The following is a 12,338-nucleotide window of genomic DNA, read 5'->3' on the forward strand; positions in this document are numbered from 1 at the left end:
TTGAAGAACTTGAGTGCTGAAGGGAAACTACTTATGAGGGATTGTTGTCCCAAGTGGAGGAGTCTCCCTTTAAGTGTCCTTTTAATTTTTATTTTTTATTATTTTTTTATTTTTTTGTGTGTGTGTGAGTGTGTCTGTGTGTGTAGTACAGTGGATGGAACCCAGGGCATTGTACATCCAAGCTATACCCCAGCCCTATTTTTAGTCTTTTTTTTTTTTTTTTTTTTTTTTTTTTTTTTTTTTAACAGTACTAGGAGTGGAACCCAGGGGCATCTTACCTCCAAGCTACACTCCCTCCCAGCTCTATTTTTTATTCTTTATTTTGGAACACTGGGTTGCAGAGGGTCTCACTAAATAGCTGAGGCTATCCGTGAACCGTGATCCTCCTGTCTCAGCCTCCCAAATGCTGGGATTACAAGTGTGCATTGCCACGCCCAGTTTTCAAAGTGTCCTTTAAAAAAAAAAAGACTTTAGTTCATATTAAAATTACTGAACAAAGCCTCCTAGAACTCAAGCTGTTTGAAGAAAGTTGACATCTGAATTGTAGAGCTGCTGGCAGTTTACTTAAGAATCGGGATTAAATATCCTTGAGCACCAGCACTGCTTGGTGCGATGCAGGCCGCCTCTAAGTACCAAGGCACTGCCGGCTCCCGAGACAGAACAAGGGCAACGAGTCTTTTTTTTTTTTTTTTCTTTTGTGGTACTAGGGATTGAAGCCAGGGCATTCTACTTCCGAGCTATACCCACAGCCCTTTTTTTGTGAGGAGGCTACTGGGGTTGAACCCAGAGGCATTCTACCTCTGAGCTAAACCCCAGCCCTATTTTTTTCCCACAGTACTGGGGATGGATCTCAGGGTCATCAAGGCCATTTTACCCCTGAGCTACACCCCAGCCCTATTTTTTATTCTTTATTTTGAAATAGGGTCTCACTAAGTTGTGGAGGGCCTCACTCATTATCTGAGGCTGGCTGTGAACCTGTGATCCTCTTGTCTCAGCCTCCCAAGTATTGGTGTTCAAGGTGGGTGCCACTAGACCTGGCTCACCTCCAGCCCTTTTCATTTGTTTATTTGAAAGAGGGTCTCACTAGGTTGCTAAGAGTCTCACTGATTTGCTGAAGCTGGCCTCAAACCTGCAATCCTCCTGTTTCAGCCTCCCAGGTACTAAAGATTACAGGTGTGTGCCACCACACCCAAGGGCAAGGAATCTTGAGGCTTCTTGCCAAATCAAGAGAGTACATCAAGCCGGGTACTGCCCCACAGGGGACAAGAAACCAACCTCCCCAAGCCACACACACATCTGTCGGCAAGTCTGTCTCACACCCGCCTGTGCAAGGGCTCAGTTCCTAAGGGAACTCTCCTGTGGGGTTTTTCCAGGAGCATGGGGACCTGGCAGAGGAAGCCCATGATAAAATTTAGTAAGGCCTGCGTGTTCACACCCCCAGCGCTGCCAGGAGCAGCCTAGAGTCTTCTACGCAGAAGGGAGACCTTTCCTTCCCCTCACTCCATTCCTGACACTAGTCATACGAGTCTGAGGGGCAGAGTGGGCGAGTGGCCCATCTTCTCCACTGAAGCTCACAGCGTCAGCCCCAGCAGAATGCCAGCCAGAACTGCTCACAATAGCAAGGGGCCATGCAGCTGCCCTCTGCCATGTTCACCACAGTGCTTGGGGTACAGAATGCTCAAACTGGATAGCGAGGGTGGTAGAGAACCTTCAAGTTAGATGTTTGGGGGGGTTCTCTTTTATTTGCACTGGGAATTGAACCCTGTAGCGTTCTACCTCTGAGCTACACTCCAAGTCCCTTTTGTTTTATTAATTCTTTTTTTTTTTGGGGGGTGGGGGAGGTACTGGAATTGAACCTAGTGGTATTCTACATCCAAGCTTCACCCCCAACCCAATTTTATTTCTTTATTTAGAAACAGGGTCTCGCCGGGCGTGGTGGTGCACGCTTGTAATCCCACGCTTGGGAGGTGGAGACAGGAGGATCACGCAGGTTCGAAGCCAGCCACGCTTGCTTAAGGAACTTAAGCCACGCTTGCTTAAGAAGAAGGGCTTCTAGGAACCCCAGTACCACCAAAAAAAAAAAAAAGGCTGGCTTTGAACCTGCGATCCTCTTGTCTCAGCCTCCCACATACTGGGATTACAAGCGTGCACCACCATGCCCGACTCCTTTTTATTTAGAAACAGGATTTTACTAAGTTGCTGAGGCCAGTCTCAAACCTGCAATCCTCAACCTCTCAAGTACAGGGATTACAGGCGTACGCCACCACACCTGGCTCAGGAGCTCTCTTCTAAAGCCCTATATCTACCAAACTGAGATGTGTTACACAGCAACTTTCTCATTCCTTCTGGGTGATGTTCTTTCTCAATGTTCCAAAGTTTAAACAATAAACTTGGAACAGCATCTCTCACAGAGCGGCATGCAGTGCATCTATTGAACAAAATTTCTTTTTTTTTTTTTTTTTTTTTTTTTTTGTGGGTCTGGGGATGGAACCCAGGGGCATTTGACCTCTGAGCTACATCCCTTGCCCTATTTTTTATTCTTTATTTTGAAACAGGGTCTTACTAAGTTGTGGAGGGCCTCACTAAGTAGCTGAGGCTGTCCGCGAACCGTGATCCTCCGGTCTCAGCCTCCCGAATATTGGGAAGAGTGTGCTACCACGCCCAGCTTGAACAAAATTTCTTACTCCATAATTATTGAGGGTCATAATAGCCATGTGGTAAAAATCACTGATTAGTGTCTTGGCTGTGACATGAGTCTCACCTGTTTAGTTAGCGTGCAGACCGCCCCCTGCGTGGTCCTCTGATGCAGGACCCAAGCCTGCATTGAATACCTGGGGCCACTCACACTTCTCCTGTATCCAAGGTGCCACTTCAGTCGCCGGCCCAGGCTGGAGTTAGCTAAGATTGAACTGCATTCATCATTTTGAACCTCCCTCGTGTTTGGTTTGGGAAGGAGAAACAGCAGGGTCTGTAGTGGAATTGTCCTTTCCCAATGTCCAGCCCAGGCCAGGGTTCTGCTGTAGGGAAGGCCAGCTTCAGGCTCAGCAAGACCTGGCAGTCCCTTGTCCAGAGACAGCAGACACTCCCTGCCCAGAGTGTGCAGATGGAGGGTCTAGAACTCCTCAGGCCCGCCCCCGAGGCCTTCACCCACCGTGCATCTCTGGTTCCGTGCAGTGACGCGAGCAGAGGGCTGCTGGCCACGCAGACCCACCCAGCCTTTCCTGTGGGATTCCTCCAGGACCAGCGTCCAGGGGACGAAGGGAGATGCTGGGGGATTAGAAGGAGCGCTGTGTGGCTCGGAGCCTGCTGCTCCGTGGTGGTGACTTCCGGCCTGTCCCACGGCTGGCCCGCAGCGCACCAGCTTCCTCTGTCCATGGCCTCGCGCTCCAGACCACAAGTCACCTTTCCTGTTGCTTTTTTTCCAGGAAGATGATGAGAAGCTAATCGAGGAAATCCAGAAGGAGGCTGAGGAGGAACAGAAAAGAAAGAATGGAGGCAAGTGTCCCCCAGCTGCACCCCCACACCGGGCAGGCTCGGGGCAGCGGGAGGTCCCGTGCCTGAGGGGCCACAGCCCAAGTCACCGAAAAGCCATCAAAGCCTCAGATTCGGTTTGGGCACCTCCTGCTGGTGAGAGAATCCCAAGGTTGAGTCTGAGCTCTGGAAATAAACAGAAGCCAGGTGTGACTAGAGACAGCCTTTTCTGGGGGCAGGGATGAGCAGAGTTATTGTTGGCCCCTCAAGGCTCTGGCTCTGAAGAGTCTCCTGGGTGCTCCCTTGCTAGTGGGCCAGGTGAGCACGCCGCCTTCCAGGGACCACCAAGAGCGTGACGCTCGGGGAAGTACAGTTCAGCCTGACTCTGGTCGGGGCAGCTGGGTGGGAGGCGTCTCAGGCCTTTAGTCACCTAGCACCCCGGCCTGGACTTGGAGGCATGAGGGTGCTGCGGGTCGGAGGTGGGCCTTCACAGTGTCCCTGCGTCCCAGCGGCTCCGAGTGCCCGGCTTGGCTCGGCCCCAGTGGAATTGGTTTATCCTGCTTTCCTCAGCAGCATCCTCCCTTCCTTCCAGAGAACACCTTCAAACGCATCGGGCCCCCGCTGGAGAAGCCCCCTGAGAAGGTGCAGAGGGTGGAAGCGCTCCCTCGGCCCGTCCCGCAGAACCGCCACCGGCCGCAGATGCCGCCCTACGCCTTCGTGCACCCACCCTTCCCGCTGCCGCCCGTCCAGCCCGTGTTCAACAACTTCCCACTCAACATGGGCCCCGTCCCCGCGCCCTACGTGCCCCCTCTGCCCAACGTGCGGGTCAACTATGACTTCGGCCCCGTGCATGTGCCCCTGGAACACAACCTGCCCATGCACTTTGGCCCCCAGCCGCGGCGTCGCTTCTGACGGCTGGCGCCCTGTCCCTGGGCGGCCCTGTCTGCCGTGCCGCCTTAGCGTTGTTGAAGGCAACAGAGGGCACTCATTTGTCCCGTCCCTCCCCTAGAGAAGCCCCCAGATTCAAGTTCACAGGCTGCCTGGCCACCACAGTCAGGCCTGTAATAAAGATGAAGCAACAGACAGCCTTTGGAGAGAGCAGAGAACTATATGAGCTCCCCACAGGGCCTCCAGGGTCCCTGCTGTTTTTCATACTTGTGCTTCTCTTGGGAGTGAGTCCCCGGGGTCACAGGCAGCCACAAACATTTCCCTGGAGGCTGGAGTCCTGTGTCCCCAGCCCTGCCCCTCCAGAGGTCTGCAGTTGGCCCACGTGAAGAGGCAGTGGAGCAGGGTGCCATGTGCCCCTGTCATCCTAGTACTTGGGAGGCTGAGACAGAAGGGTCACAGGATTGAGGCCAATCTCAGCAACGTAAAGAGGCCTTGTTTCAAAAAACAAAAGGCACACTTGTAATCCCAGTACTTGGGAGGCTGAGACAGAAAGATCACTAGTTTGTGACCAGTCTCAGCAACACTGGAGGCCCTCCACTACTTAATGAGACCCTGTTTCAACCTAAAAACTAAAATAAGGCTAAGGGTGTAACTTAGAGGCCCCTGGGTTCTAAGTACAGAAAAAAAATATTGGTGCTGGGACTGAGGCTCAGAGGTAGAATGTGATAACACACGTTTGCAATCCCAGTACTTAGGAGGCTGAGTCAGGAGGATGACAGGTTCATGTCTAGCCTCAGCCATTTAGTGAGGCCCTCTGTAACTGTTTCAAAATAAAAAATAAAATAGGGCTGGGAATGTAGCTTAGTGGTAGAATGCCCCTGGATTCAATCCCCAGTACCGCAAAAAAAAGTTAGCAGAGCCTCACCCTCAAGCTTGGGGTGCACAGGCTCAGCTGTGGGCCTTGGCCCCTTGGGCACTGCCACAGCACCGGGGGTGGGGGTGAGGCAAAATGCCACCCCTCCCAGTTGAGAACCCAGTGCTGCTGGGGCATCCGGGCAGGCTCGCCCTTCCCTCCTAAGGCCTGCTCAGGTCAGGAGGCCACAGAGAGCCTCCCGTAGTGTGTGTAGTGTGCGCTTGTTTATCTAGTCTTTGCTCCTGTTCACGTACTTTGTAGAGTTAACACCCCAACCCTCACCCCTGCCCCACCCCCACCCGGTGTGCAAAGTCGACTGACACTGGCTTTCCACGCCAGGCAGCTGTGAGGGCTGGGTGGCCCTGCACTTTGACCAAACAGGATCGTTCTTGGGAGATGACAGGCCCCTGCTCCGAGGTGTCAGTGCCACCAACAGGGAGATGAAGAGCCTTTCCTTAAAGTGCTTGGGGGCTTCCCTGGGGCTGCGAAGCCTTGTCCAGCAGCTCCCTCCCTCCCTCCCTGCCGAGGTCTGGGCCTGCGCAGGGACCCTGCCAGGGCTCCTCCCTGGGTCCTTACCTGGAGGCACGCCCGGCCGGTCTCCAAGCAGAGACCCAGCTCTTCTGACTGCTGAGCTGGGAGCAAGCCTCCTGGCAGCAGACATTTGTGATTTTCTCGTCCTCCTTGGTCGTCCTTGTTCTTGTCGTGTAGTAGTGGTGTTCCAGGAGGTTCAAAGCACACAGACCTCAGGTGGAGAGCCGCTCAGTGTCCCAGGAGCGGGCATCATCACTCTCTGCCATCAGCTTCTTAGTTGTCTTTCAAGGATTCAGATAGAAAAAAGACCCCCTGACACATCTGTTGTTTTGCCTTTGCTCAGGACCAAGGCTTTGAAGACAGGTGGCCGCCTGAGCGCGAGGTGGGCATGCGGGGAGGTGGCTCAGGCGCCCCCCAGGGCTGCCTGGACTTTGCTACTAGCCTGAATGACAGTGCCTTGGGAAGGTGGGCTGCACGCCACAGTGATGGGATCCTCCGAGTACCTTAAGCGCAGGCTAGCCTCCTCTGCACCTCCCCTGAGGGCAGAGAGCAGCAGGTGGGATGACCTTGGCACTGCCCCCCAAGACCTCGAGCTCGGGGGGCCTGGAGCGCAGGCCAGCTCTGCGCTGACCCCCACCATATAGCTCCCCCAGAGGCTTGGGACACCAAGCACAGCAGCACCCAGGCGGCACCCAGGCACAGGGATTGGGGACACCAGAGGGAAGTTTTGCCTAAGGCCAAGCCCAGGGATGTGTCCTGGGAGGTGACATCTCACTGTCTCTGGCCACACTTGCCTTTAGGGGAAGGCACCGCTGCCTTCTATACTGCGAGCTTCTGGTTCTGCAGGCTCCTGCCCAAACTACAGATAGCACCGGAGCCCAAGTCCAGCAGGAGCCTCCGCCGGCCAGGTACCTCAGTGCTGCAGGCAGGGCGGGGAGGTGGGGCTGCGACACTGTCCGTACATCTAAGGGCTGTCCAGGTGCCGGAGCCTGAAGACCAGTCCCGTCAGAACGAGCAAGGGTCCCGGAGCAGCTGGACCTCAACCTCTAGACACAGGGCTGCTCCCAGGGCTAAGGCTGCCCAGCTACTGTCCCAATCTATTTGCCTTAAAACTGGAGAGAGAAATTTAGTATTTGCACTTAGCAAAAGATTTAAAAGTGAAGAAAAAAATGTGCATGATCTGTCACTTTGTATAAAAATAGCAAAAAAATGATTAAGTAGTTCATTAAATGTTTTCATTTACCTTCTGGCAGTAAAAGTAGACAAATCTGTTTAACTACTGTGTGTAAAAAGTCTGTATCATATGTAACTTGGAATTTTGTAAATAAATGTTTGTGCACTCTGCCCCCTCGGGTTGTGTTTCACCGTGCACAGAAGTGCACAGATGCCCAGGGAGAGCTTCGTCGAAATGAGCACTGCCAGCCAAGTGTGGTGGCGCACGCTTGTAAGCCCAGTGCTTGGGAGGCTGACATGGGAGAATCGCTGGTTTGAAGCCAGCCTCGGCAATTTAGTGAAACCATTTCAAAACGTAACATCATAAAACAGGACTGGGGGTTTAAAAGCAAAATGCCACTGGATTCAATCCTCAGTACCAAAAAATAAAAATAGATAAATGAGCGCTGCTCATCTGCAGAGGAAGGACACAGAACATCCCAACAGGAGCAGCTAGGAGGTAGGATTCCTTTGAGGAAAACGTTTCCCACCTCTTACCTGCCAGAGAGGAAGTTCAGGGCCTCTGAAGCATCACTTCTTGGGTGGCTACCAAGACCTAGGTGAGGCACAAGGGCTTATGTTTTAAATTTTTGGCACAGAATCTTTTTCAAGAAAGCGCAATCAGAAGCCGGGTGTGGTGGCACACACGCTTGTAATCCCAACATTCAGGAGGCTGAGACTGGAGGATCACGGTTTGTGGACAGCCTCAGGTACTTACTGAGGCCCTCTGCAATTTAGTGAGACCCTGTTTCAATTAGAATAAAAAATAGGGCAGGGGGTATAGCTCAGAGGTAGAATGCCCCTGGATTCCATCCCCAGACCCGCCAAAAAAAAAAAAAAAAAAACGCAGTCAGAAGCCATGGGAGGTGGCACACGCTTGTAATCCCCGCATTTGGGAGGCTGAGACGGGAGGATCACAGTTTGAGGACAGCCTCAGCTACTACTTAGTGCCTTTGCAACTCAGTGAGACCCTGTTTCAAAATAAAGAAAAAAATAGGGCTAGCGGTGTAGTTCGGAGGTAGAGTGCCATTAGGTTCCATCCCCAGCACCACAAAAGAAAAAAGTTGGGCTGGGAGCCGGGTGAAGTCATGCATGCTTGTAATCCCAGTACTTGGTGGGGGGCTGAGAGACAGGAGGATTGCAGGTTCACCGCCAGCCTCAGCTACTTAGGCTCTCTACAACTTAGATCCTGTTTCAAAATAAGAAAAAGCCGAGCGTGGAGACTCACACTTGCAATCCCAGCCTTCAGGAGGCTGAGATGGGAGGATCATGGTTTGCAGACAGTGTCAGCTACTTAGTAAGGCCCTTTGCAACTCAGTTAAGACCCTGTTTCCAAAATAAAAACTAGCCAGGTGTGGTGGCACACGCGTGTAATCCCAGTACTTGGGAGGCTGAGACAGAAGGATCACAGTTTGTGGACAGCCTTAGCTACTTAGTGAGGCCCTCCACAATTCAGTGAGACCCTGTTTCTAAATAATAAAAAAAATAGGGCAGGAGGTGTAGCTCGGAGGTCAAATGCCCTGGGTTCCATCCCCAGACCCGGAAAAAAAAAAAAAAATAGTGCTGGGAGTGCAGCTCAGAGGTAGGATGCCCCTAGGTTCAATCCCCAGTACCACAAAAAATAAAATTAATAATAGAAAAAATAGGGCTGGGAATATAGCTCAGAGGTAGAATGCCTAGGTTCAATTCCCAGTGCCATAAAAAAGAAAATAGGGCTGGGGTTGTAGCTTGGAGGTAGAATGCCCCTGGATTCAATTCCCAGTACTTGGGAGACTGAGACAAGAGGATCGCAGGTTCAAGGCCAGCCTCAGCAAACTAGTGAAACTCATCAATCTAGCAAAATCCCATTTCCAAATAAGCAAAGAGGGTTGGGGGTATAGCACAAAGGCAGAATATTCCTGGGTTCAATCCCTAATACCACACACAAAATAGCTAGGAGTGCAGCTCAGTGGTAGAGTGCTTCTGAGTTTGACCCCCCAGAACTGAGAATAGTCCTCCTTCCAGGACCAAGGTGAGACCAACCTGCAGGACCCTGCTGGCCTGAGGTCAGGGCAGAGGGGAGACGCCTGAGGAGCCGGGTCCAGGAGCAGGAAGTGCCACAGCTGGCACGGGGGCAGAGCTGCAGCAGGGGCCCTGCTTTACAGAGGTGACTCATGAGCCGGGCGTGGTGGCGCACGTTTGTAATCCCTGCGCTTGGGAGGCTGAGACAGGAGGATTGCACAGGTTTGAAGCCAGCCTCAGCTACTTAGTGAGGCTCTCAGCAACTTAGTGAGACCCTGTTTCCAAATAAAGTATAAAATAGGTCTGGAAGTGTAGCCTGAAGGTAGAAAAGCCCCTGAGTTCCATCCCCAGTACCACCATACATATATATGTATATGGTATACATATACATACACACAAGGCCGGGCGTGGTGGCGCACGCTTATAATCCCTGCGCTTGGGAGGCTGAGACAGGAGGATCGCACAGGTTGGAAGCCAGCCTCAGCTACTTAGGCTCTCAGCAACATAGTGAGAGCAAATACAAATAAATATACTTTATTTATTTATTTAAATTAATAAATTTATTTAAATAAATAAATATACTTTATTTATTTAATAAAAAACAAATATACTTTATTTGTTTTCAAATAAAGTATAAAATAGGTCTGAGAGTGAAGTCCAGAGGTAGAAAGCCTCTGAGTTCCACCCCCAATACCACAAAAAATATATATATTCATACACACACATATATATACATATATGTGTATGTGTATATACATATGTATATGTGTATGTGTATATATGTATGTATATGCATATATGTATATGTGTATTATGTATATGTGTATGTGCACATGTGTATATACATATATGTATATGCATATGTACCTGTATGTATATGTGTGTATATGCATACATACATATAAGAAGTGACCCACACCCTTCCTCAACACACTCGCTGCACCCGATTCCTCTATTGGTGTGTTCCGTGATAACTTCTTTGCATAGATTTACCCCACACTACTGAAGCATTCCTCAAAAAAGGAAACTGGATGCCGGGCGTGGTGGCGCACACTTGTAATCCCCGCGCTTGGGAGGCAGAGACAGGAGGATCGCGCAGGTTCGAAGCCAGCCACGCTGGTTTAGGAGACCCTGTTTCCAAAAATAAAATAGGTCTGGGAGTGTAGCCCGGAGATCGACGGGCTTCCAGGAACCCCAGTACCACCAAAAAAAAAAAAAAAAAAAGGAAACTGGTGTCTCTGACTTTCTTGCCACCCCATAAAACCCCTCAGTAGACACCCAGATAAAATGGGTGTTTGGATGTCCCCAAGATAAAGTCCCAAAGGTGGAGTGGATATATTCTCAAAGGGTGGGTCTTATGGCGGCATCGTGGAAGCCCTGTGAGCCCAGCCCCTGGCAGTAGCCTTGGCCCTTGACAAGACAGTCCTTCCGTCTGTCCTAGCTTGGTCCTCAGATCTGACCTGTGGGGGCATCACATATACCTTCTCACTTTACTTGTTTATATTTTTCATTTCTGAGCCGGGCGTGGTGGCGCACACTAGTACTTGGGAGGCTGAGACAGGAGGATCACACATTGGAAGTCGGCCTCAGCAACTCAGTAAGATTCACATCAATTTAGCAAGACCTGGTTTTCAAATAAATTAAATAAGGCTGAGGGTGTAGCTCAGAGGAGGACTGACCCTGGGTTCAATCCCCAGTACCACAAAAAGAAAAGAAATGCCGGGCGTGGTGGCACATGCTTGTAATCCCAGCATTTGGGAGGCTGAGACAGGACGATTCGGGTTCACAGACAGCCTCAGCTACTTAGTGAGGCCCTTTGCAACTCAGTGAGACCCTGTTTCAAAATAAAGAATAAAAAATAGGACTGGGGTGTAGCTTGGATGTAGACTACCTCTGGGTTCCATCCCCAGCACTGTATAAAAATAATAAAGAATAAAAAATTGGGGTGGGGGTGTACTTGAAGGTAGGATGCCTCTGGGTTCTATCCCCAGTACTGAAATAATAGGAAAAAACAAAAACAAACAGGTGTCCCTAGGGACAGAGAGTGAAGCCCAGGGAAGGTGCACTTGCTTAACATGTGCAGGGAAAACCCCAAAGTATCCACAGCTAAAAACCTGCTTATAGCTCACAGATAGGGCCCCACCGCAACTGCCCCTGTCCCCAGCACACTGGGATCTGCCTCCAGTCTGGCATCTGTCACCACCCGGGTGGCTCAGGCTCCAGACAGGGCTTGGATGCTGCCCTCAGGGGGGCTCTGGCAGAGCCTGGAGCTGAATACAGCGTGGGGCCCCCCCCCAGAGCGTGTGAGTCCCCTGGCCTGGGGGGATGCAGCATGTCCCATAGGTCTCATTGTGCTGCCTTCGGAGAGGAAGCCGGGCCAAGCAGGAAACCTGGACTTCCTCAGGGTCCGGAGCTGCAGGAAGACGCTCGGTTCCTGTCTCGGCGGTGCAGTGGCCCAGGCCCTGACTCTTCCTCACTGAGCCACCCCCATTCATCTCCTTGTGGGGCATCTTTCAGAGTAATCTGCCTTCCTGAAAAAACCTAACACCATTCAGCTCAACTCCGTATCCTCAGCACTGGTTTGGGGTGTGCGGTGCTCAGGAAATACTTGTTGGAAGAACAAATCTATGAAACAAAGAATAAAGCCGGGCGTGGTGGCTCACCCTTGTAATCCCAGTACATGGAAGGCTGAGACAGGAGGATCACAGGTTTGAAACTAGACTCAGCTACTTACTGAGATTCCCCACAACCTAGTGATACTCTGTTTCAAAATAATGAAAAATAGGGCTGGGGGTATAGGTCGGAGGTAGAATACCCCTAGGTTTAATCCCCAATGAAAAGAAAAAAGAAAAAGAAAAATACCCACTTCAAGCTGGGCATAGTGGCACACGCTTGTAATCCCAGCATTCGTGAGGCTGAGACCAGAGGATCGCAGTTCACAAACAGCCTCAGCTACTTAGTGAGGCCCTCCACAACTTAGTGAGACCCTGTTTCAAAATAAAGAATAAAAGCCAGGCGTGGTGGTGCACGCTTGTAATCCCAGTGCTTGGGAGGCTGAGACAGGAGGATCGCGCAGGTTCGAAGCCAGCCTCGGCTACTTAGTGAGACCCTGTTTCCAAATAAAAATACAAAATAGATCTGGGAGTATAGCCCAGAGGTAGAAAGCCCCTGGGTTCCACCCCCAGTACAAAAAAAAAAAAAATAGGGCAGGGGGTTTAGCTCAGACGTCGAAAGCCCCTGGGTTCCATCCCCAGACCCCCCCACACACACACACACAAGAAAAAAATACCCACCTCAGAAGGGGGTGTCAGTAAATTAAATG

At 51.1% G+C, this 12,338-nt stretch overlaps 1 protein-coding gene across 2 annotated transcripts in view; it reads left to right on the forward strand.

Moving 5' to 3' along the window:
• Positions 1–4,383, forward strand: part of RNF216 (ring finger protein 216) — a gene marked incomplete at both ends in the record, with an annotated part of 150,816 nt that extends 146,433 nt beyond the window's left edge. For both annotated transcript variants that reach the window (XM_080703402.1, XM_080703401.1), the window contains 2 exons: positions 3,426–3,495; positions 4,064–4,383. In XM_080703402.1, coding sequence (XP_080559528.1) covers positions 3,426–3,495; positions 4,064–4,383 — 390 coding nt within the window. The remainder of the gene's footprint in view (positions 1–3,425; positions 3,496–4,063) is intronic.
• Between the last annotated feature and the right edge of the window lie 7,955 nt (positions 4,384–12,338).

The sequence above is a fragment of the Muscardinus avellanarius genome (genome assembly GCF_963383645.1).
Source record: "Muscardinus avellanarius genome assembly, chromosome: 10".
NCBI classification, from domain to species: domain Eukaryota; kingdom Metazoa; phylum Chordata; class Mammalia; order Rodentia; family Gliridae; genus Muscardinus; species Muscardinus avellanarius.